This window comes from Bufo bufo, chromosome 5 (assembly GCF_905171765.1).
Source record: "Bufo bufo chromosome 5, aBufBuf1.1, whole genome shotgun sequence".
In the NCBI taxonomy this organism is placed as follows: domain Eukaryota; kingdom Metazoa; phylum Chordata; class Amphibia; order Anura; family Bufonidae; genus Bufo; species Bufo bufo.
The window spans coordinates 58,924,179-58,950,807 of NC_053393.1; the positions used below are offsets into that span (position 1 = coordinate 58,924,179).

At 41.5% G+C, this 26,629-nt stretch overlaps 1 protein-coding gene across 1 annotated transcript in view; it reads right to left on the bottom strand.

The window, feature by feature from the left end:
• Nucleotides 1-26,629, bottom strand: part of CSMD3 (CUB and Sushi multiple domains 3) — a 1,177,406-nt gene that overhangs the window by 914,032 nt on the left and 236,745 nt on the right. Inside the window, exons 6-7 of the mRNA XM_040431881.1 lie at nt 23,465-23,552; nt 19,638-19,762 (exon numbers count right to left, since the gene is read on the bottom strand). Of these exons, the coding sequence (XP_040287815.1) occupies nt 19,638-19,762; nt 23,465-23,552 (213 nt within the window). The remainder of the gene's footprint in view (nt 1-19,637; nt 19,763-23,464; nt 23,553-26,629) is intronic.

Here is a 26,629-nt window from a genome sequence, read left to right on the forward strand (position 1 = left end):
GGGGAGAAAGTAAACAGATCTGCCAGGATAATCTGATGTCTTCCAGGGGGGAAGGAAACTCACACATGAAAAACAGGTATTGGGGGCATGTGTATGCATGGTGAGGGGTGTTAGGAGCACATAAAAAGAATTTTGATTTTGGGACCGGACAACCTCTTTAACCACCTCCGGACCGCCTAACGCAGGATCGCGTTCCGGAGGTGGCAGCCCTGCGCACAGTCACGCATATACGCGTCATCTCGCGAGACGCGAGATTTCCTGTGAACGCGCGCACACAGGCGCGCGCGCTCACAGGAACGGAAGGTAAGAGAGTTGATCTCCAGCCTGCCAGCGGCGATCGTTCGCTGGCAGGCTGGAGATGTGTTTTTTTTAACCCCTAACAGGTATATTAGACGCTGTTTTTATAACAGCGTCTAATATACCTGCTACCTGGTCCTCTGGTGGTCCCCTTTGTTTGGATCGACCACCAGAGGACACAGGTAGCTCAGTAAAGTAGCACCAAGCACCACTACACTACACTACACCCCCCCCCCGTCACTTATTAACCCCTTATTAGCCCCTGATCACCCCTAATCACCCCTGATCACCCCATATAGACTCCCTGATCACCCCCCTGTCATTGATTACCCCCCTGTCATTGATCAACCCCCTGTAAAGCTCCATTCAGACGTCCGCATGATTTTTACGGATCCACTGATAGATGGATCGGATCCGCAAAACGCATCCGGACGTCTGAATGAAGCCTTACAGGGGCGTGATCAATGACTGTGGTGATCACCCCATATAGACTCCCTGATCACCCCCCTGTCATTGATTACCCCCCTGTCATTGATTACCCCCCTGTAAAGCTCCATTCAGACGTCCGCATGATTTTTACGGATCCACTGATAGATGGATCGGATCCGCAAAACGCATCCGGACGTCTGAATGAAGCCTTACAGGGGCATGATCAATGACTGTGGTGATCACCCCATATAGACTCCCTGATCACCCCCCTGTAAAGCTCCATTCAGATGTCCGCATGATTTTTACGGATGCACTGATACATGGATCGGATCCGCAAAACGCATCCGGTCGTCTGAATGAAGCCTTACAGGGGCATGATCAATGACTGTGGTGATCACCCCCCTGTCATTGATTACCCCCCTGTAAAGCTCCATTCAGATGTCCGCATGATTTTTACGGATGCACTGATAGATGGATCGGATCCGCAAAACGCATCCGGACGTCTGAATGAAGCCTTACAGGGGCATGATCAATGACTGTGGTGATCACCCCATATAGACTCCCTGATCACCCCCCTGTCATTGATTACCCCCCTGTAAAGCTCCATTCAGACGTCCGCATGATTTTTACGGATGCACTGATAGATGGATCGGATCCGCAAAACGCATCCGGACGTCTGAATGAAGCCTTACAGGGGCGTGATCAATGACTGTGGTGATCACCCCATATAGACTCCCTGATCACCCCCCTGTCATTGATTACCCCCCTGTAAAGCTCCATTCAGACGTCCGCATGATTTTTACGGATGCACTGATAGATGGATCGGATCCGCAAAACGCATCCGGACGTCTGAATGAAGCCTTACAGGGGCGTGATCAATGACTGTGGTGATCACCCCATATAGACTCCCTGATCACCCCCCTGTCATTGATTACCCCCCTGTCATTGATTACCCCCCTGTAAAGCTCCATTCAGACGTCCGCATGATTTTTACGGATCCACTGATAGATGGATCGGATCCGCAAAACGCATCCGGACGTCTGAATGAAGCCTTACACGGGCGTGATCAATGACTGTGGTTATCACCCCATATAGACTCCCTGATCACCCCCCTGTCATTGATCACCCCCCTGTCATTGATCACCCCCCTGTCATTGATCAACCCCCCTGTCATTGATCAACCCCCCTGTCATTGATCACCCCTCTGTAAGGCTCCATTCAGATATTTTTTTGGCCCAAGTTAGCGGAATTTTTTTTTTTTTTTTCTTACAAAGTCTCATATTCCACTAACTTGTGTCAAAAAATAAAATCTCACATGAACTCACCATACCCCTCACGGAATCCAAATGCGTAAAATTTTTTAGACATTTATATTCCAGACTTCTTCTCACGCTTTAGGGCCCCTAGAATGCCAGGGCAGTATAAATACCCCACATGTGACCCCATTTCGGAAAGAAGACACCCCCAGGTATTCCGTGAGGGGCATATTGAGTCCATGAAAGATTGAAATTTTTGTCCCAAGTTAGCGGAACGGGAGACTTTGTGAGAAAAAAATAAAAAATATCAATTTCCGCTAACTTGTGCCAAAAAAAAAAAATTTCTATGAACTCGCCATGCCCCTCATTGAATACCTTGGGGTGTCTTCTTTCCAAAATGGGGTCACATGTGGGGTATTTATACTGCCCTGGCATTCTAGGGGCCCCAAAGCGTGAGAAGAAGTCTGGTATCCAAATGTCTAAAAATGCCCTCCTAAAAGGAATTTGGGCACCTTTGCCCACCTAGGCTGCAAAAAAGTGTCACACATGTGGTATCTCCGTATTCAGGAGACGTTGGGGAATGTGTTTTGGGGTGTCATTTTACATATACCCATGCTGGGTGAGAGAAATATCTTGGTCAAATGCCAACTTTGTATAAAAAAATGGGAAAAGTTGTCTTTTGCCAAGATATTTCTCTCACCCAGCATGGGTATATGTAAAATGACACCCCAAAACACATTCCCCAACTTCTCCTGAATACGGCGATACCACATGTGTGACACTTTTTTGCAGCCTAGGTGGGCAAAGGGGCCCATATTCCAAAGAGCACCTTTAGGATTTCACAGGTCATTTACCTACTTACCACACATTAGGGCCCCTGGAAAATGCCAGGGCAGTATAACTACCCCACAAGTGACCCCATTTTGGAAAGAAGACACCCCAAGGTATTCCGTGAGGGGCATGGCGAGTTCCTAGAATTTTTTATTTTTTGTCACAAGTTAGTGGAAAATGCTTATTTTTTTTTTTTTTTTTTTTTTCATACAAAGTCTCATATTCCACTAACTTGTGACAAAAAATAAAAAGTTCCATGAACTCACTATGCCCATCAGCGAATACCTTGGGGTCTCTTCTTTCCAAAATGGGGTCACTTGTGGGGTAGTTATACTGCCCTGGCATTCTAGGGGCCCAAATGTGTGGTAAGGAGTTTGAAATCAAATTCTGTAAAAAATGACCTTTGAAATCCGAAAGGTGCTCTTTTGAATATGGGCCCCTTTGCCCACCTAGGCTGCAAAAAAGTGTCACACATCTGGTATCTCCGTAATCGGGAGAAGTTGGGGAATGTGTTTTGGGGTGTCATTTTACATATACCCATGCTGGGTGAGAGAAATATCTTGGCAAAAGACAACTTTTCCCATTTTTTTATACAAAGTTGGCATTTGACCAAGATATTTATCTCACCCAGCATGGGTATATGTAAAAAGACACCCCAAAACACATTCCTCAACTTCTCCTGAGTACGGAGATACCAGATGTGTGACACTTTTTTGCAGCCTAGGGGGGCAAAGGGGCCCACATTCCAAAGAGCACCTTTCGGATTTCACAGGTCATTTACCTACTTACCACACATTTGGGCCCCTAGAATGCCAGGGCAGTATAACTACCCCACAAGTGACCCCATTTTGGAAAGAAGAGACCCCAAGGTATTCGCTGATGGGCATAGTGAGTTCATGGAAGTTTTTATTTTTTGTCACAAGTTTGTGGAATATGAGACTTTGTATGAAAAAAAAAAAAAAAAAAAAAAAATCATCATTTTCCACTAACTTGTGACAAAAAATAAAAAATTCTAGGAACTCGCCATGCCCCTCACGGAATACCTTGGGGTGTCTTCTTTCCAAAATGGGGTCACTTGTGGGGTAGTTATACTGCCCTGGTATTCTAGGGGCCCAAATGTGTGGTAAGGAGTTTGAAATCAAATTCAGGAAAAAATGAGGAGTGAAATCCGAAAGGTGCTCTTTGGAATATGGGCCCCTTTGCCCACCTAGGCTGCAAAAAAGCGTCACACATCTGGTATCCCCGTACTCAGGAGAAGTTGAGGAATGTGTTTTGGGGTGTCTTTTTACATATACCCATACTGGGTGAGATAAATATCTTGGTCAAATGACAACTTTGTATAAAAAAATGGGAAAAGTTGTCTTTTGCCAAGATATTTCTCTCACCCAGCATGGGTATATATAAAATGACACCCCAAAACACATTCCCCACCTTCTCCTGAGTACGGAGATACCAGATGTGTGACACTTTTTTGCAGCCTAGGTGGGCAAAGGGGCCCATATTCCAAAGAGCACCTTTCGGATTTCACAGGTCATTTTTTACTGAATTTGATTTCAAACTCCTTACCACACATTTGGGCCCCTAGAATGCCAGGGCAGTATAACTACCCCACAAGTGACCCCATTTTGGAAAGAAGAGACCCCAAGGTATTTCGTGATGGGCATAATGAGTTCATAGAAGTTTTTATTTTTTGTCACAAGTTAGTGGAATATGAGACTTTGTAAGAAAAAAAAAAAAAAAAAAAAAAATCATCATTTTCCGCTAACTTGTGACAAAAAATAAAAAGTTCTATGAACTCACTATGCCCATCAGCGAATACCTTAGGGTGTGTACTTTCAGAAATGGGGTCATTTGTGGGGTGTTTGTACTGTCTGGGCATTGTAGAACCTCAGGAAACATGACAGGTGCTCAGAAAGTCAGAGCGGCTTCAAAAAGCGGAAATTCACATTTTTGTACCATAGTTTGTAAACGCTATAACTTTTACCCAAACCATTTTTTTTTTACCCAAACATTTTTTTTTTATCAAAGACATGTAGAACTATAAATTTAGAGCAAAATTTCTATATGGATCTCGTTTTTTTTGCAAACTTTTACAACTGAAAGTGAAAAATGTCATTTTTTTGCAAAAAAATCGTTAAATTTCGATTAATAACAAAAAAAGTAAAAATGTCAGCAGCAATGAAATACCACCAAATGAAAGCTCTATTAGTGAGAAGAAAAGGAGGTAAAATTCATTTGGGTGGTAAGTTGCATGACCGAGCAATAAACGGTGAAAGTAGTGTAGGTCAGAAGTGTAAAAAGTGGCCTGGTCTTTCAGGGTGTTTAAGCACTGGGGGCTGAGGTGGTTAATGTCACTGATATTTAGGTTGCACAAATGTTATACAGGAGGTATAGAGCAAGTAATGTCGCTGTCACCACCGCCTAAAAAAAATTACACTGAATGAATGTCACTGATATTTAGGATGCGCACACGCTGGGGCGTAGCTATAGGGGAAGCAAAGGAAGCAGCTGCTTTGGGGCCCGAGCTCAGAAGGGTCCCACCCAGGATGAGGGCTAAAAGATTTTATTGTCAGGACCCCTCAACAATATTATAAAATTACATTATATACAGAGACACTGTAGGAAATGGACAGAGCGGCTGCTGGGCCTGGTCTAAGAGAGCGATTTTGACTAGCCACAGAAGTGGGGGTTGCAAAGGAGGAGGGGGTTGCAAAGAAGTTGCTTGTGGGGGGGTTGGAGCATTAAAAAATTTCGAGCTACACCACTGCGCACACGTTAAACAGGATTAATGTCACACTGAATTAATGTCACTGATATTTAGGATGTGCACACGTTTAACAGGAGATGTAGCGCTGGTAATGTCGCTGTTACCACCGCCTAATAAAAAATTACACTGAATTAATATCACTGATATTTAGGATGCACAAACGTTATACAGGAGATGTAGCGCAGGTAATGTAACTGTCCGCAGCGGACACCGTCCACAGAAAAAATACACTGGATGTCAAAAATATTTTTTTAGACTGCGCACATGTTAGACAGGAGATGTAGCCCAGAAAATGTTGCTGTCTGCAGCGGCCAAACAATTGCAAGATATTTAGTGCAGGTTGCGCTAAAAATATATATTGCTGCCAGATACAACTATAGTCCTTAAAAGGAGTTTTGGGTCTATAATAAGTATTAACGCTAAAATATTCCTATTTCACTCCCTACACTATCTCTCCCTTCTGCTCTCTAGCTCTCTCTGACTAAGACTGAGCCGAACACGTGTCATTAGGTGCTATAAAGCACCCGAAGACGTGTTCCGGCCAGCCATCGCGCTCGAGCACACGCAGTATTCGGCCGAACACCGCAATGTAAAATTAGTGCTCGCCCAACACTAATAGATATGGCTTTTCAGTCCCCAAACTGTTGTGCCCGGCTTTTACAATCTGAGACACACCACACCCTTTTAATTGTTAGGTCAGTTTTACTGGGTACTGAAACGCCATAAAGTTGGACATAAACTGCTGTTTCCTTATGCTGCAGGGTTTAGCTCTAATTTTGTAGACTGGTTTACTGGTGCCATGTTGCTTAAAAACAGCCTCTGAGATAATAGTACAGCCATTTTCTGACATCCATTCCTTTTTTTTTTACTTTTGACAATGCTGTGTGGGGGCTTATTTTTTGTAGGATGAGTTGCCATATCCAATGTTACTATTTTGATGGTATGGTGAACAAAAAATGGCTGTTCTGGCATAGTTTTTTTATAGATCATGTGACATTTTTATAGAGCTGGTATGTTACCTGACAATACCCAATATGTCTAATTTTATTTTATTTTTTACAATTGTAAATGGCTTGATAAGTGGAAAGGGGGACTTTTTTTACACTTGAAACTTTTATTTTTTATAAAAAACACTTTTTATTTATGTACTATTTTTAGCCTGCATTGAAACTGTCAGTTTCACACTGTCAGTTGCCTATGAGACCTAGCCTGGTGGACCCGGAGGACTTTGCAAGGCTTTTGGGTGTGGTGGCAACCACTGGCACTGAGTGATCGCATTACAGGGGGCTGATGGAGTTAGAGAGGGAGCTCCCTCTCTCTGTATACCCCTTTTATGCCATGGTCAGAATTGATTGCGGCATTTAAAGGGTTTATCTCTAAATATCTCAATATGAGTTTTCAGTGATGCCGACAGATACAGAAGGGAACTGACTATCACTAACTTCCAGACCTCTCTAATGACTGAATGAGCACAGCTCCTACATCCGCTCAATTAGTGCCCTATACATTTACACCGGAATGCAAGAATTCACTCATGTTGGGAAGCGGTTAAAAATACGACCCGAGTCGAACAACCCTCAGCCAGCTGCAGTGACAGAAAAATAAAAAATATGTGACAATAATGGCTATTTTGTGTCTCGACAAAATAGTTACACCACCTAACCCCTAAATGTAGACATTCCTTATAGCTAGAATTACAAGAAAAGAAGAAAAATCAATGCGGCTGAGTATTTCATTTAGGCTTTCATATTAAGATATTCTGCCATAAACCTTTCCACTTTGAAGGACAGAGAAGACTTTTTTTGGTTAACAGAATTTGCATGGTTAATGTAACATTCATAACCAGCAATGGAATGGAACTCAATTTATAGAACAATATGTGAGAAACCCATTGTAATACTTCACGCGGGGTTTTTGGAATAGCACTGTCATGCAACGTTGTGTATTTGTCTATCTGTAAGTAATTGTAATGCACTTTCCAATTTTGGATTATTGTTCACTATCCTAAAAAAGAAAATTGAATGCACATTTTAAGCCTTGTCAGAGACTATTTTAACTTAGTCTTGTGGAATATATTGCACGCCACCTCTTATTGAAACTTTCTTCTAAGGTTATTTTATTGACACTTTTGCTGAAATCACAGATTCCTATGGAAGCAATTTTAGACAGCAAAAGAAGAGTATAATTATATTCTAATAAAAGAAATAGAATTTTTACAATCCATTTTTTTACTACTTCTATTCTAGCAAATATTTCTCTTTAACTGCACAGTTGGCTTTTTTATCTTTTTAGCTGACTTAAGTAAAGTTTAATAAAGAAAATCCCAAATAGTCAGTGGACTAAGCCAATGCCATGCAAGTCACAAATGCCATAGCACTCTGGTTCTCTTGGCTCATGACCTGTGAGAAAGCGACAACATAGTGATCTTGAAACAGAAGGATTTTTGAAAATAGGTTGTCACAAATAAGTAGAGTTGAGCGGACACCTGGTTGTTCGGGTTCGGCAGGTTCGGCCGAACTTGAAAAAAAAGTTCGGGTTTGGGACCCGAACTTGACCCCGAACCCGAACCCCATTGAAGTCAATGGGGACCCAAACTTTTGGGCACTAAAATGGCTCTAAAATAGTCCTGGAAAGGGCTAGAGGGCTGCAAAAGGCATCAAAATGTGCTTAAGAGCATGGCAAGTGTTCTGCAAACAAATGTGGATAGGGAAATGACTTAAAATAACATAAAATAAAGAAAAAATTTAAATAACAATCTGGATCTAGGAGTAGGAGGATGAGGAGGCGGTGGATGGGTAAATGTGGCGGTGTAGGTTGACGTGGCGGTGTAGGTGGAAGCGGCGGTGAAGGAGGAATAGGTAGCCAACACTGATTTGTGTTATTTTTTATTTATTGGGACATATAACAAAATAAAACTAAGAATAAGTGCACTTGAGTACAAGAATGGATGGCTGAGGCTGGTATAAATGTCTATTCTGCACAAGGTACGGACAAGTCCTGTGGGATCCATGCCTGGTTTATTTTAATAAACGTAAGCTTGTCCACATTGGCTGTGGCCTGTGATAATGCTCTCCGCCGTGCTAAACACATGTTCACACTATACACTGGCTCCAGGGCAGGTCAGCACCTCCAAGGCTGACAAAGCTTTTCCACATTTGGGCCATGCTAACCCTGCCTTCTCAGGTGCTGGCGGTGCCCCAGCTGCATTGGCGACCTCTTCCTCCTCCTCTGCCTTCGCCTTGTGCTTCCACTGTGCCCCCGCTGTCAGGTGGGAATGCCATCATCAGCGTGCGCTTGTAGTCGCGCATCTTCTGATCAGTAACAGATGTTTTCACTAAATTTAGTTCCCTGTCAGCAATGCAGAGCAGGGGTTCATTAACGGCAAAAGGGGGCCCATGTCACCCAGGCACAGCAGGGGTTCGATCACAGAAAAAGGGGGTTCATGTCACCTAGCAATAGAACAGAGGATTTTGAGAGATTTAGGCCCTTGTCACCCAGGCACAGCAGGGGTTCATTCACGGCAAAAGGGGGTTCATGTCACCCAGCAATAGAACAGAGGATTTTGATAGATTTAGGCCCCTGTCACCCAGGCAAAGCAGGGGTGCATTCACGGCAAAAGGGGGTTCATGTCACCCAGCAATACAACAGAGAATTTTGAGAGATTTAGGCCCCTGTCAGCAATGCAGAGCAGGGGTTCATTCACGGCAAAAGGGGGTTCATGTCACCCAGCAATACAACAGAGAATTTTGAGAGATTTAGGCCCCTGTCACCCAGGCACAGCAGGGGTTCATTCACGGCAAAAGGGGGTTCATGTCACCCAGCAATACAACAGAGGATTTTGAGAGATTTAGGCCCCTGTCACCCAGGCACAGCAGGAGTTAATTCACGGCAAAAGGGGTTTCATGTCACCCAGCAATACAACAGAGGATTTTGAGAGATTTAGGCCCCTGTCACCCAGGCACAGCAGGGGTTTGTATACGCCAAAAATAGAAAAATGTCACCCGACAATTGAAAATAAGATTTTTTTCAATTTAGGGCACTAAAATTGTCCTTGAAAAGGCTGGAGTGATGTAAAAGGCAGTAATATGCGCTTAAGAGCATGGCAACTGCTCTGCAAACAAATGTGGATAGGGAAATAACTTAAAATGAAATAAAATAACTAAAAATTTCAAATTATTAACCTGCAACTCAGAGAAGGAGGTGGCTATGGAGTAGGAGGTTGAGGAGGCGGTGAATGTGGTGTTGTAGGTGGAGGCAGCAATGGAGGAGGAACAGGTAGCCAACAATGTTTTTTTTATTTTTTATTGGGTAGGTAGCCCCCAAAATATTGGGACAAATAAAAAAAAAAAAAAAAAAAGAATCATTGCACTTGACTTGAGTACAAGAATGTATGTTTTTTGATGGTGGTATAAATGTCTATTCTGCACGAGGTACAGACAAGTCTTGTGGGATCCAAGCCTGGTTCATTTTAATGAACGTGAGCTTGTCCGCGTTGGCTGTGGACAGGCGGCTGCGTCTGTCTGTAATGACGCCTCCTGACGTGCTAAATACATGTTCAGAAAGTACACTGGCTGCAGGGCAGGACAGCACCTCCAACGCACACAGGGCAAGCTCTGGCCATGTGGACAATTTGGAGACCCAGAAGTTGAATGGGGCAGAACCATCACTCAGTACGTGTAGTCGTGTGCACAGGTACTGTTCCACCATGTTGTTCAAATGCTGCCTCCTGCTAACACGCTCCATATCAGCAGTTGGGGCCGGTTGTTGCGGCGAGGTGACAAAGCTTTTCCACATGTCGGCCATGCTAACCCTGCCTTCTGAGGTGCTGGCGCTGACACAGCTGCGTTGGCGACCTCTTCCTCCTCCCCTGCCTTTGCCTTGTGCTTCCACTTGTCCCCTGGCGTCAGTCGGGAATGCTCTCAGGAGCGCGTCTACCAGCGTGCGCCTGTAGTCGCGCATCCTCCGATCACGCTCCAGTGAGGGAATTAAGGACGGCACATTGTCTTTGTAACGGGGATCCAGCAGGGTGGCCACCCAGTAGTCAACACACGTTAAAATGTGGGCAACTCTGCAGTCGTTGCGCAGGCACTGCAGCATGTAGTCGCTCATGTGTGCCAGGCTGCCCAGAGGTAAGGACAAGCTGTCCTCTGTGGGAGGCGTATCGTCTGTGTCCTCCGTATCCCCCCAGCCACGCACCAGTGATGGACCCGCGCTGCGTTGGGTGCCACCCCGCTGTGAACATGCTTCATCCCCATCCTCCTCCTTATCCTCCTCCTCCTCGTCCTCCAGTAGTGGACCCTGGCTGGCCAAATTTGTACCTGGCCTCTGCTGTTGCAAAAATCCTCTTTCTGAGCCACTTTTAAAAGACTGGCCTGAAAGTGTTAGAGATGACCCCTCTTCCTCCTCCTCGTCCTGCGCCACATCCTCTTCCATCATCGCCCTAAGTGTTTTCTCAAAGAGACATAGAAGTGGTATTGTAACGCTGATAACGGCATCATCGCCACTGGCCATGTTGGTGGAGTACTCGAAACAGCGCAACAGGGCACACAGGTCTCGCATGGAGGCCCAGTCATTGGTGGTGAAGTGGTGCTGTTCCGCAGTGTGACTCGGTGTGCTGCAGCTGAAACTCCACTATGGCCTGCTGCTGCTCGCACAGTCTCTCCAGCATGTGCAAGGTGGAGTTCCACCTGGTGGGCACGTCGCATATGAGGCGGTGGGCGGGAAGGCCGAAGTTACGCTGCAGCGCTGATAGACGAGCAGCAGCAGGGTGAGAACGCTGAAAGCGCGCACAGACGGCCCGCACTTTATGCAGCACCTCAGACATGTCGGGGTAGTTGTGAATGAATTTCTGCACCACCAAATTCAGCACATGCCTTAGGCAAGGGATGTGCGCCAAACCGGCTAGTCCCAGAGCTGCAACGAGATTTCGCCCATTATCGCACACCACCAGGCCAAGCTTGAGGCCCACTGGCAGCAACCACTCGTCGGTCTGTTGTTCTTTACCCCGCCACAACTCCTGCGCAGTGTGGGGCCTGTCCCCCAAACACATCAGCTTCAGAACGGCCTGCTGGCGTTTACCTCTGGCTGTGCTGAAGTTGGTGGTGAAGGTCTGTCGCTGACCGGATGAGGAGGTGGAAGAAGAGGAGAAGGAAGCCGAGTTGGAAGAGGAGGCAACAGGAGGCAAAGAATGATGCCCTGCGATCCTTTATGGCGGAAGGAAGTGTGCCAAACAGCTCTCCGCCTGGGGCCCAGCCGCCACTACATTTACCTAGTGTGCAGGGAGATATAGCGTCCCTGGCCGTGCTTACTGGTCCACGTATCTGTGGTTAGGTGGACCTTGCCACAGATAGTGTTGCGCAGTGCACACTTGATTTTATCCGATACTTGGTTGTGCACGGCTCTCCTGGAGAAGTAGTGGCGGCTGGGAACGACGTACTGTGGGACAGCAAGCGACATGAGCTGTTTGAAGCTGTGTGTCTCCACCAGCCTGAATGACAGCATTTCAAAGGCCAGTAGTTTAGAAATGCTGGCATTCAGGGCCAGGGATCGAGGGTGGCTAGGTGGGAATTTCTCTCAAAGGTTTGCGAGATGGAGAGATGAACGCTTCCGTGTGACATGGTGGAGATGCTTGGTAATGGAGGTGGTGTTGTTGGTGGCACATCCTCTGTTTGCTGGGCGGCAGGTGCCAACGTTCCTCCAGAGGCGGAGGAAGAGGCCGAGGCAGCAGCAGAAGACTGAGCCCTTTCTTGGTTTTGAAGGTGCTTACTCGCATGTAGATGCCTGGTCATGCAGGTTGTGCTAAGGTTCAGAACGTTAATGCCTCGCTTCAGGCTCTGATGGCACATCGTGCAAACCACTCGGGTCTTGTCGTCAGCACATTGTGTGAAGAAGTGCCATGCCAGGGAACTCCTTGAAGCTGCCTTTGGTGTGCTCTGTCCCTGGTGACGGTGGCCAGTAGCAGGCGAACTGTTTTGGCGACGGCTGCTCTGCTTTTGCACCCTGCTCCCGCTTTTTCTACGCTGTTGGCTCGGTCTCACCACTGCCTCTTCCTCCGAACTCTGAAAGTCAGTGGCACGACCTTCATTCCATGTGGGGTCTAGGACCTCATCGTCCCCTGCATCGTCTTCCACCCAGTCTTCCTCCCTGACCTCCTTTTCGGTCTGCACACTGCAGAAAGACGCAGCAGTTGGCAACTGTGTTTCGTCATCATCAGAGATGTGCTGAGGTGGTATTCCCATGTCCTCATCAGGAAACATAATTGGTTGTGCGTCAGTGCATTCTATGTCTTCCATCCCTGGGGAAGGGCTAGGTGGATGCCCTTGGGAAACCCTGCCAGCAGAGTCTGCAATCAGCATAAGAGACTGCTGCATGACTTGAGGCTCAGACAGGTTCCCCGATATGCACGGGGGTGATGTGACAGACTCCTGGGCATGGGTTTCAGGCTCCACCTGTGCGCTTTCTGCAGAAGACTGGGTTGGAGATAATGTGAACGTGCTGGATCCACTGTCGGCCACCCAATTGACTAGCGCCTGTACTTGCTCAGGCCTTACCATCCTTAGAACGGCATTAGGCCCGACCAAATATTGCTGTAGATTCTGGTGGCTACTGGGACCTGAGGTAGTAGGTTCAGTAGGATGTGTAGCTGTGGCTGAACGGCCACGTCCTCTCCCTGCACCAAAGGCTTTACCAACACCACCACCACGACCATGACCGCGTCCCTTATTAGATGTTTGCCTCATAGTTAGCATTTACAAAGCAAAGTAAAAAGTGGTTAAGTCTGTTAAAAAAAATTAACCGCAAATAAAAACCCTGATGTAGGGTATTGCAAAAAAAAAATATTAAAACTCTATATGACAGCGGTATTTGTGGCCTAAATGTGCCTCTCACTTATGCATGTCTTATCCCAGATGTGCAGTATATCAGAGGCTTTTTTCACCCCAGTAACCAAAAAGGCGCATTTCTGGCCTAAATGTGACACTCACTTATGCACGTGTAATCACAGATGTGCAGTATATCAGAGTTTTTTTTTTTCCCCTGTAAGAAAAAAGCTGCATTTCTGGCCATAATGTGACAATCATTTATGCACGTGTAATCAGAGATGTGCAGTATATCAGAGGGTTTTTTCAACCTAGTAAGAAAAAAGCAGTATTTCTGGCCTTAATGTGACAATCACTTATGCATGTGTAATCACAGATGTGCAGTATATCAGAGGGTTTTTTCACCCTAACCAAAAAGCTGTATTTCTGTCCTAAATGTGACAGTGACTTATGCACGTGTAATCACAGATGTGGAGTATATCAGAGGGTTTTTTCACCCCAGTAAGAAAAAAGCTGCATTTCTGGCCTTTATGTAACAATCACTTATGCATGTGTAATCACAGATGTGCAGTATATCAGAGGGTTTTTTCACCCCAGTATGCCAAAGCAGGATTTCTGACCTTAATGTGACAATCACTTATGCACGTGTAATCACAGATGTGCAGTATATCAGAGGGTTTTTTCCCCCCAGTAAGAAAAAAGCTGCATTTCTGGCCATAATGTGACAATCACTTATGCACGTGTAATTAGAGATGTGCAGTATATCAGAGGGTTTTTTCACCCTACTAAGAAAAAAGCTGTATTTCTGGCCTTAATGTGACAATCACTTATGCATGTGTACTCACAGATGTGCAGTATATCAGAGGGTTTTTTCACCCCAGTAAGAAAAAAGCTGTATTTCTGTCCTAAAATAAAGTTTGTTTTCAGCAGTTGGCTCAGGGCAGGCTTAAAAAAATAGTGCACTGCACCCACAAAACACTTTTTCTGTAGATCGCTGAGTACATAAACCAGTTCTTGATAAGATAGCTCCCTGATCTCTCCCTCACAGCAGCTGCAGCCTCTCCCTACACTAATCCGAGCAGAGTGACGGGAAGCGCTAAGTGACTCCAGCTTAACTAGAGGCTGGGTCACATGCTGCAGTTGGCCAATCACAGCAATGCCAATAGTAGGCATGGCTGTGATGGCCTTTTGGGGCAAGTAGTATGACGCTTGTTAATTGGCTGCTTTGCAGCCTTTCAAAAAGCGCCATAAAAATCGCTGAATCCCGAACCCGAACTTTTACATAAATGTTTGGGTCCGGGTGCCGAAAAACTAAAGTTCGGTACGAACCCGAACTTTACAGTTTGGGTTCGCTCAACTCTACACATAAGCCAATAGAGCCTAAAGTGCTGGTCTGTGGATATGTATTTGCTCCTCCTGGATGTTATATGTGATATGGCACTTTTTACCTTTCAAATATCCCTTATCTACATGCCCATTGGTGATAATTATTAGATTGGTGATGATCCTACCGATGGGACCCCCACTGATCAGCAGACTGGGGTGCCCTGTCCCATATGGAGCCCCCTTCCTGAAATGGACAGAGTGGTTGGTTGTAAATTTGCATTACTGCTCCATTCATCTCTATGAGAGTGCCGGACATAGCCGAGCACTGTATTCATAGAAATTAATGGAGAGGTGTCATGCATTTCCGACAAGCTGCTTCGTCCTTTTCAGGTGGACGAGGCTCCCATTTTGGTGATCACTAGTGATGAGTGGCAGGGGTCAAATTCGAATTTACAATATTTTGCGATAATTTTGTAGAATATTTGTCAAATATTCGCAAATTTGAATATTCGTTATATTCTACAATTTTTTTATTAAAAAAATCAGCAAGGTAATGATCGCGTAATATGCGAATTTCAGTAATGCAAATTTTCATAATGTGAATTTTCATCGCAAATTTTTCAATTGCCGAGTAAAAACATGATTCCTCCCTGCTTCTTACTTGTGGGCCAATGAGTCATTGGTCCACAAGCAACTTAAGCAGGGAGGAATCATGACTTTAGATGGGAAAATGCTGAATATTCTAAAAAAACGACTATATAGCACTATATCGAATTTATTTGTTTTTTCGAATATTTGTAATATTCTAAAACAAGAATATATACCAATATAGTGAATATTCGAACAAAAAAACTAATATAGAGCAATTTAGCTAATATAGTGCTATAATCTTTGTCTAATAGTTGTAATTTTTTTTCATCTGAAGTTCAGATTGGAAAAAAATTACAACTATAAAAAAAAAGATTATCTAAAAAATATATATTACTATATTCTAAATATTCGCAAATTCTCGAAGTGCCTATATTCGCAATAAAAATTCACCGATCTAATTATTATCCCCTATGAGCATGTTGAAGAGTGATATTTGGTATATTTTCTAATAGTTAAATTATCTAATAGTTATCCTCTATCCTATGGATAGGAAATAACATTCTTTAACCAAAATACCCCTTTAAGAGAGCAACCACCAAATATTTTATTAGTAAATGATGTGACTATATTATTTATATTCATTTAGATATAAATATGTTTATATGTACAAATTATTAGAGAAATTCTGTTCATATTTGTGCTTTTTACCTAGCACCGTCTACTTTGCAGCATTATTTTTGCATAATTTTTGGAACTCTGACAGACCCTCTATATAATGGGATAGGTCAGGATTTCAGGATTCAAAATAAGGAATCAAGATAGATTAGTCATGGCTGTCATGACGCTACTCTGAACGGAGCCATAAATCTTTGCAGTCGTTTATTAAATCAATTGAAACAAATAACATGAAGATAATTTACTTAAGACGTGCCCCGAGGAAACTAGGAAGTATATACTGTACTACATAAGAAACAGCATTCAATACCATCTGTCTTATACCATATGCCAGCGTGTGCATTTGTAAAATCTTTCATAATGTGCTTTATCTGGGCATAGCAATGTCATTCTGTTTGGCTAAGTACCATGCGCTAGGAGTATGAACCATTTGCGGTGTCTATTCTGCTCTGTGAACATTTCTGGAACTGCCTGATACAACTCATGCAGTCTACACTTCCGAATACCACATATGAAATAGATTGGAACAGACATTTAGAGTTTATATTTTTGCGTGATGCTCGTATTAATTGAATCTAGAAACTTAAAACATGTCTTATTTACCAAGCTTTATGTTAATGCTTCAGTGCAAAATGACCATTTAAAACTCTGATCAAATGAACATAATTTAGTAAAAGTCATCTACTAGGGTCCTTAATGGGGCAATCAGATTTTATTTTAATTTTTCTTTTTAAAGTTTGGCGCTAGTAAAATAATAAAAAATGTTATAATCACTATCCCAAACCCTCTCCATTCCAGTGTTGCCGCTCCTATCGTCTTCGGTGCTATAGCTATGATTTTTTTATTTTAATAATAACATGCCTATATACCACAGCCAATCATTGGCCTCAGCAGTATATTGCAAGTGATTGGCTGCAACAGTTATGTGCAATATATGGGTTCTCACCCCTGAAGAAAAGAAAACAAAGGCCGGTAGAGAGGACAAAGCAGCAACAATGGATTTGTGATGGTGAGTATACATTTTTATTATTCTAATAGTGTTTTTTTTTTATTAACTTAGGCAATCCTTTAATTGTTTCACACTACTCCTTCAAATGCAAGTTTCCAAGTGAATTTGCCTTAAAACCATATTATTGCTTGGTATTGGGCTATGCAGTAGCACTCCCTTCTCTGACATCAGTCACTGCTCTGCAGGTATTGGCTGAATCTTCAACTCTCAGACTTCCTGCTCTGCCCACCCTCCGCTTAGACAGCTTACAGTATTAAAGGGACCCTTCCATTCAAAAGGAGTATTTGATATTCAGAGTCAGCTTTTCATTTTTTTTTTCTTTTTGTCTGCTTTTCTTTTAAGACCACTTATATAGATACTGTAGGTAATGCATTGTCATTTTACTGCTACTGTAATGGGAGCATGTTATCAGCAAGTTAATCCCCATGATATTAGTAGTATTAGTAAGTATAGAACTGGTATGGCGGCTATATTGTTCTCTTGATAAGCTTAGATAAATATGTCCACAGAAAAGCATTGAATAGATTAGTGTAATGTGCGGTGCTCTAATTGATTCGCTATAAGGGATCTCTCTTGCCGAAGCAAATAGAAATACTGCCATGGTAAAAGTGAAAAAAAAAAAGAAGCTAGAGAACCAAGATAGGAAGTGGAATACACAGAATGACTTCAAAAACGTATCCAGAAAATCATCCACCCATTTAATATACATATTTAAGAAGTGTCCCTTTAAGTTTATTACTGTTAAGACCCCCCTCCATCCCACAGTAATCATGTGTAACCTCTGGGAGAATTGCAGTACAAATCCACCCTTGGTAATGTGATGTCCTTTTTCAAAACATTGCTTTCCTGAATTTTACAACCGTTCCATATATTTCGTATAGTATAACATTTATATCTGGATGTTAATAGTATGCATACAGAAATGTGTGTCCGCAGGAACCTAGAGTCAAACATTAATAGCTTGTAATAGGGAAATGAATCTGTAATAAGAAGAAAGATTTACACTATTAATATGTTCCAACCCACAAAATTGCCAAATACTGTAAAGGATACCCAAAGAGTTAATATTCAGAGGATGTGTCCTTCTGACTCTACATTACATTAACGTGCAGTAATCTTCCTCGGTGTTCACAAACTCTTTCAACCTCACTGCTTCCTCATTTTTCAGTAAGTGCTTACAAATTCTTCAATGCCCTCATTGTCAATGTGCTGTCAGCACAGGAAATATCACGACACTAAATCTCATTTTCTCTTTCTATTACTAATTCTGTGTAGGAGAAATGGTTGATAATGCCACAATGCCGCTACCTCTTTATTTGTCCTTCCTGGTTTGGAATCATTGACCCAGACGCCCCATTTACCATTGCTTTATCATTATTTATGACGTTAACATTTTAGAACTATCCACCTTATGTAACTTTCTGATCTGGCATAAGATATTATTTAAAGGGATTTCCAGGATTTAAAAAATATAGTTGCTTTCTGCCAAAAACAGTACTACACCTGTCCTCAGGTTGTGTGTGTGTTATCGCAGCTATGCCCTATTGACTCCATTGGAGCCCAGCTGCCATACCTGATATAACCCATGGACAGTTAATGACCCTCTGCCCTGCCGTTCACCCTCATAGACCTCAAGCTGCTAGGCCTGAAGCTTATGGGGCGGTAGAATGATACATGCGGTTGTGGAGTGAAAACATCATTGTGACTGCTTTCCCGGGACCAAGATGCCATGATGATATAATTGTGACCTCCTGCACTGGGGCAAAGGCCTCTCAGGCTGCAGGTCAGAAGAGGAACCCAGGTGAGTATTTGATTTTCTTTTATATCTGGCCAATTAGGGACCAATGGTGGTATTACCTGGGGAGCTACAGAGCTTTATTAGGGGCATTTCTACTACTAGGGGAACTATAGAACTTTTCTGAAGGCATGTCTGCCAATGGGGTCATTACTGGGGGCACTATATGGCTTTACTGGGGATCACCTTTATAACTGAACTGGGTGCACTATAGGGCTTTACTGGGGCACTTCTATTTTTTTATTTATTTTTCCCCAGGGCCACTTTAAATTCCTAGTCTTCCCCTGGATGAGTGAATCAATTCAAAAATACAACTATGATTTTCCAAAAAGTTCTGAATCTAATGAACCTGAATTTTGTGTTATTTGATACGGGATAATCATATGAGGAGAGAAAGAAGGATAGAGATAAATTAAAACAGAAAGAGAGAGAGCGATAGAGAGAGAGAAAGTAATTTTTTTTAGCAATTGACACCATTTTTATAGGGTTGAATATTTTTGGACCAAATCAAACCATATGGCCGATTTTGCTGAATTAGACCTGAATTGAAATTTTCTCATATCTTGTGATGAGCATTGCTAACCTCTTCACCCGCTGCCTTACTTCACAGCGACCTGTGCAAAGGTTACAAAGCATGCTCACAGCACTCTCTAAAAGATGCGAACAGGTCATTTTTTGACTTAATTTTGTTGAAAAGCATATCTCTATATTGGTTTTCTTGCAGCATAATAGTTACCCCATAATTATGTAAAGAAAATTGAATTTAAATATGCAAAGAATGTATGTTTCAGTATAAATTGTTAGTAAGGTAATACATTCTCTTTAAAGTTTATTTGCTTCTTACCTTTACAAACAGGTCTGTGATCACTCCAAGCTGCAAAAACATCTGCAATCCTTTGACAAGTGATTTTTTTTTCACCTTGAAGAACATAATCTTCATCACACGAAAACAGAACTGCTGCACCAAGGCTATAATAAAAAAAATAACAGGACACAATATTATAGAATAAAATAGTAGTTTAGTGATGAGAATATTGAGGGATGTTTTCCAAGGTCTCCCAAAACTAGACAAACCATGGGGAATGTATCTTCATGGGGGTCATCAATTTTTTTGCCAATGTGGCAAATAACAATGTGTGTTGAACAAGCTGTCTGTATTTCATGACCCTAAGTTCAGGTGCCTCAGAAAAAAGGAAAATAAAAAATATCCTTTGCTATTTTCTATATCATTAAAAAAGGTATTATGACAGATATGACCCAAACTGAGGCCAAAAGGACACTCTTTAGGCCTCCATCAGATACATAGAGCACTATGGATATGTTTAAATTGTAAGGCTGGCATACAGATTAGATAGTGTTTAGCAGAAAGTTATTATGGGTGACAGTTGTCTCCTGGCTCCACAGCACACATGCACACTCGAGGAATATGCTTGTGCACTGAATGAGGAGACACCTCTGGCTTACTTCTCACACAGGGTCAGACAGTCAAAATTAAATATCTGGATCCTTTTTTTCTCCAACATCTGCCATTAGGGAAAAGTTCTGGTTTCTTCAAATTTGGTGGGGTTGACCAACATTTATCTAAAGTGTATGGCCATTTTAAATGGGTTTGTGAAGGTTCTTTAAAATATATATATATATAAATATATCCCCCACCCTATAGTACCTATGAAGAGATCAATGCTTGCCCTGTCACTCTATGAAACCCATGCTGTCTTCACTGAACCACCAGTGTCCATCTATAAATTTCCACAAGGATGGGGTCCCGGGCGCTGCTGTAACCAACGACAGGTCCCATTGGTGACATGTCCCAAGAGGTATTAACCCAACAATGATGTGTCTCTTGGGGACACATCAATGCTGAGGTCAATCATTGGCTGCAGTGGCACAAGCCAGCCATCCATGCAGAAGTTGACAGATGGGGACCAGAAGTCCAGTAAAGACAGCCGAGGAGCTGTGGATCCAGAACAGAGCAGCGGGAAGCAGGCAAGTATAGAGATCTTTACAGGAATTATTGGGTGGAGGTGTGGGGAAAAAATAAAAATAAGCAGGACAGCTCCTTTAAGACATGTCCAATGTGCACTGCATCTAATGTGGTGGTTCTGTGATTTAATGATTCTGGGCATTAGCAGTGGAACTAAATGTTTTCTTCCATCAGTAGATTTTCTGGGACATTGCTGTTTCTTGGGGACATCTTCCAGGTATTAACACTTACCTTTAACATGGTTCAATGATGTATATGCTCATCTATAATAAATGCATTGCAGGCATATAGCCAATGGTTAAAGAACCTCTTCTAACACTGCTCTAAATTACACCATATATCAAGTCTTCCATTATTACTCATTAATCTGCACACTGCGGCTCACATGAGAAATGATTTTAATAAAATATTATTGTCTGAGTAGTTCAAAGTGTGAATTGATTCAAATGTAGACCTTGACTCTTTTGAAAAAAGAAACAATGGACATTGACAATCCAGAAAATCATCCTTTATATTTACAGTGTGGATTCATTGCATTCACATTTAGTTAGTTAAAGGTGAATTTATGTTTGTAAAATAGGGGCAATTATAGCAAAACTGTATCTATCTATCTATCTATCTATCTATCTATCTATCTATCTATCTATCTATGTTAGAAATGAGCCAATCAGCTACGTATGAGCTACCTACGTTTTCCATATCTTTGTATCTATCTGTCTACCTATCGAACATCTATATAGCTATCTAATATCTATCTATCTATCTATCTTTCTAACATCTATTTATCTATCTACTCCATACAGTATCTATCTATCTATGTGTCCATCCATATATCTGTTATCTATCTATCTATCTATCTATCTATCTATCTATCTATCTATCTATCTATCTATCTATCTATCTAAACAAACACACAAACATAGCAGCACCAGAGGAAAAAAAGAGAAAAAACAAGGTGCAAGTCCACAGGGATTTGATTATATCCTAATAAACAAGGCACAAAAAGGCAGCACACTCCAATGTATGAAAAATAGTAAACAAGTCTTGTATTCACCCATGCAATAACATAAATAAAATACCTTTTTGCTATTTTTCATACAGTGGAGTGTGCTGCCTTTTGTGCTTATCTATATATCTTATATATACTGTATATAATATATATATATATATATATATATATATATATATAATATACACTCACCTAAAGAATTATTAGGAACACCATACTAATACCGTGTTGGACCCCCTTTTGCCTTCAGAACTGCCTTAATTCTACGTGGCATTGATTCAACAAGGTGCTGATAGCATTCTTTAGAAATGTTGGCCCATATTGATAGGATAGCATCTTGCAGTTGATGGAGATTTGAGGGATGCACCAAATCCCAAAGATGCTCTATTGGGTTGAGATCTGGTGACTGTGGGGGACATTTTAGTACAGTTAACTCATTGTCATGTTCAAGAAACCAATTTGAAATGATTCGAGCTTTGTGACATGGTGCATTATCCTGCTGGAAGTAGCCATCAGAGGATGGATACATGTTCTCATTCTGTTTACACCAAATTTGGACTCTACCATTTGAATGTCTCAACAGAAATCGAGACTCATCAGATCAGGCAACATTTTTCCAGTCTTCAACAGTCCAATTTTAGTGAGCTCGTGCAAATTGTAGCCTTTTTTTCCTATTTGTAGTGGAGATGAGTGGTACCCGGTGGGGTCTTCTGCTGTTGTAGCCCATCCGCCTCAAGGTTGTGCGTGTTGTGGCTTCACAAATGCTTTGCTGCATACCTCGGTTGTAACGAGTGGTTATTTCAGTCAACGTTGCTCTTCTATCAGCTTGAATCAGTCGGCCCATTCTCCTCTGACCTCTAGCATCCACAAGGCATTTTTGCCCACAGGACTGCCGCATACTGGATGTTTTTCCCTTTTCACACCATTCTTTTAAACCCTAGAAATGGTTGTGCGTGAAAATCCCAGTAACTGAGCAGATTGTGAAATACTCAGACCGGCCCGTCTGGCACCAACAACCATGCCACGCTCAAAATTGCTTAAATCACCTTTCTTTCCCATTCTGACATTCAGTTTGGAGTTCAGGAGATTGTCTTGACCAGGACTACACCCCTAAATGCATTGAAGCAACTGCCATGTGATTGGTTGACTAGATAATTGCATTAATGAGAAATAGAACAGGTGTTCCTAATAATTCTTTAGGTGAGTGTATATATATACTTAGCAAATTGAGATACGTTAAAACAGTAGAACAGTAGCTAGATAAAAATGCTTAGCTAAGTACTTATCTCTTACAAGAAGGTGTACAATGGATAAGGTATATATTTTTTTTTGGAAGACATTGGAAGTTATTTTAATGGTTAAAGAATATGAATGGTAAGTATATGTAACAATCATATTAGTTGAAGGTGTTCATGCAAGGTCAACCTTAGATGTAGGTGCATTTTAATAGCAATGGTTTGTAACAAATTATTCTGCAAATTGGAAAAATCTGATGAGCATAATTTGCTTCCGGCTAAACACACCTACAAAAAAGAAAATGTTTAGTAATAAAAGATGGAAGGGAGAAAGCAGCATTGCATCATCGGTTAGTATTTCTATCGGAATCCATTAGTATATTTATTATGTCATGTCTTAACATAAACCTTCTATATGATCTTTACTTGGATCAAAATTTTACCTAAAATTAGAGCCTATTCTTTTCCCATTTTCTGGTTCTCCCGGATCAGGACACATATTTGATGCTTGTTTTATACCTCCCTCATTTACTGTAAGACAGAAAATATATTTTAAAAAGTTATGATTTCATAGATAAGTTGCCGACTATATATGTGATATTTTATACATGTTTAATGCAGGAAGGTGCATTGACTGAGAGTATCACACGCTGGAAAAACAAAGATTATAGTCAATTCAAGGTACCTCATACATTATAAGCATTTAAGTTGTAACAAATCATTGTTGTACAAATATTTCATAGCAAATAATGAATATACAATAGTTACATTATTTTATAGGTATAATAATAACAACAAAACAAATAATACAATCTAATAACAAAATCCAACAAGAATACATATTTTACCATTCTATATAGTACTCATAATTGGAATCATGCCCACAGTAATATTTGGGAGGCAGCACCATTGTTTAGAAGGTGAATATGTAAAAGATAATTATGGTTAAAGAGAGCACATTACATGTATATTTGCGCTATTTTATAAATATAATTTATCATTTCAACTTTAGGTCATCATATCATGCTACCAAACTCATGCTCCTTAGTCATTGTTTCATTTGCAGCATTTCTTCATTATTACAGGAGTCTCATGGCAAGAGATGAAATACATTATTTCCAAAAATATATTTTCTGCAAATTCAAAGACCTGTTTAGCTTTACCAAACAATTAATCTGGAATTTCAGTTTGGGTAGATTTGATTTATACCCTAATCGAATTTTACATTAAATCGACCACAACAAATTGTAGGTCATTTGCTCATCTTTGATCCCCACCAAATCCTTAGAATGATAGTACTAAGGTTTCTTCAGTTTTTTTTCCACTACAGCAACACTCATCTGCAGTGGTGAGAATGACAAAAACAGGCCCATTCAAGTGTTTCCTGAACAGCAGGCTGGAGCAGCAATGCTTAACCAGAGCTGTGTCCCCTTCATTCTAGAGATCAATGAGGGTCTTTGGGGGGAATCCCCACTATCCAGAAAGTAAGGGCATGTCCTAGCGATATGCTGGGAAAGTTTTCAAATTGGGTATTAATTCACCTAGTATTGCTAGTAAATGATTCAACTTATGCAATTCAAGTGACATAGCTTTATCTTCTGAGCTTCAGCGCAGGTCACTCTCTGCTTAAAGTGTAACTGTCATTTATTTTTATTTTTTTTGTAATGTGTAGGGGCAGATGTAATGACTATTTTTGTAACATACTTTAATTACTGAAATTGCACGTTTCTATTAGAAAAATATATCTGAAGTGGCCCTTTTCTTGCATTATCAGCACTCCCTGTCTTCTATTTACTCAACAGTGGAGATGTATCCTGCTGCTCACTGCCTCTCTCCTATACTATATAGCCCTAAAACTATCTCTCTCTCTCTCTCTATATATATATATATATATATATATATATATATATATATATATATATATATATATATATATATAGTTCCTTGTCTCACTGCTATCTGTGTAAGCAGGGAACGATGTGTAAGAAGCGGGTGGCTAGAAGAATTCATGCAAGCAGTGAGCGCTGAGCGCTGGCTATTAAGAAGGCTGTCTCTATACAGTGGAGAACAGCTATTGTCTCCCTGCCTTCTGAATAGTGAGCAGTCAGTATACAAGAAATGGGCCACTTCATTTCAGTAATTAAAGTATATTACAAAAATGTTCAGTATCACTGCCCCTAAACATTAAAAAATGACATTTACACTTTAATTACCCAAGAAAATTTTATTAAAAATAGTTTCGAACAAAAAATAAGTATTTGCACCCACCACAAAGAATCATCATGGAACTACATGCTGGCAACCTAATAAACATATATATGACAATAGGGGAGATTTATCTAACTGGTATAAGATAGAGCTGGCTTAGTTGCCCATAGCAACCAATCAGATTTCACCTTTCATTTTTCAGTGCTTCAAAATTTGGCATGCAGTTATGTCTCAGACAGATATATAAATGATTATAGGTGTGGTCTGGTTTGACACTGGGCCATGCCATATATGCCAAAAGTGCTTCCCCTGCTACCCTATAAAAAAATAAAACTCTCAGAGGCTACTTTTGGGTACTGTACCTCTTGGTGAGAGATTTTTGACTGCTAGCCAATTAAAGACATTTTGCCTAGTTGACAGACTTTTAGGCTTCATTCACACAGTCAGTGTTTGGTCAGTGATTTCCATCAGTGATTGTGAGCCAAAACCAGGAGTGGATCCTACACAGACATAAGGTAGAAGGGAAAGATCTGCACCTGTTCTGTGTTTTGGACCCGCACTTGGTTTTGGCTCAAAATCACTGATGGAAATCACTGACCAAACACTGACTGTGCGAATAAGGCCTTAGAGGGGGTGTAGCATAGGACTGAGAGAAGCAGGATAGTCATTTCAATGAACTGCCTGCCATCTAGGCTTTTCTGACCTAGCTGTTAGGAGATGTTGGGAGCAATGGTTATGTGAATGCACGCACCCATGATGAAGGGGCAGACCACCAGTAGAGAGGATCATTTGTGTTTCTGACAAGCACGAGCATCTTCCATGATTTCCCAGACACAGGTGGCACCTTCATTACGCACTCATGTCTATGCCGGGACCATTTTTAGGTGTGTGTTGCTTAGTAGAAGAAAATTGGGTGTCACAGTGCCCTTTACATGTCCTGCCATTAAAGGCATGCCACCGTTACCTTCATTTATTACAGTGTTGCTGTGAACAAGAAACCTGGACTGCTTCAGATTGGAATTTTTATCCACAAATCCAGGTTCTGTTTGAGATCATTTTCTATTTTCAATGCATTAGAGAAATACAATGCTGCAAATCCTTTGGACTATTATTAAATTAAAATAGGATAGGCAATGAATTTGCTTAAGAGAAGCAATATTCAAATTATGGACTCCTGTGTATGTTTTGTCTCCAGTAAATTTATTACCATTTGTTAATTTCCCCCTTTCACAAACATGAATAAAGTTTTTAAAATTCTGATTGTTTATGTGAGTTGGAAAACTTCCATAGTGCTACAGAGACTTATTGTATCATTTTTTACTATCAGACTAGTTGATAAATATGTGCATGTATCTCTATCAGTCAACTGTATAATGTTCTCTATGGCACTGGATAACATT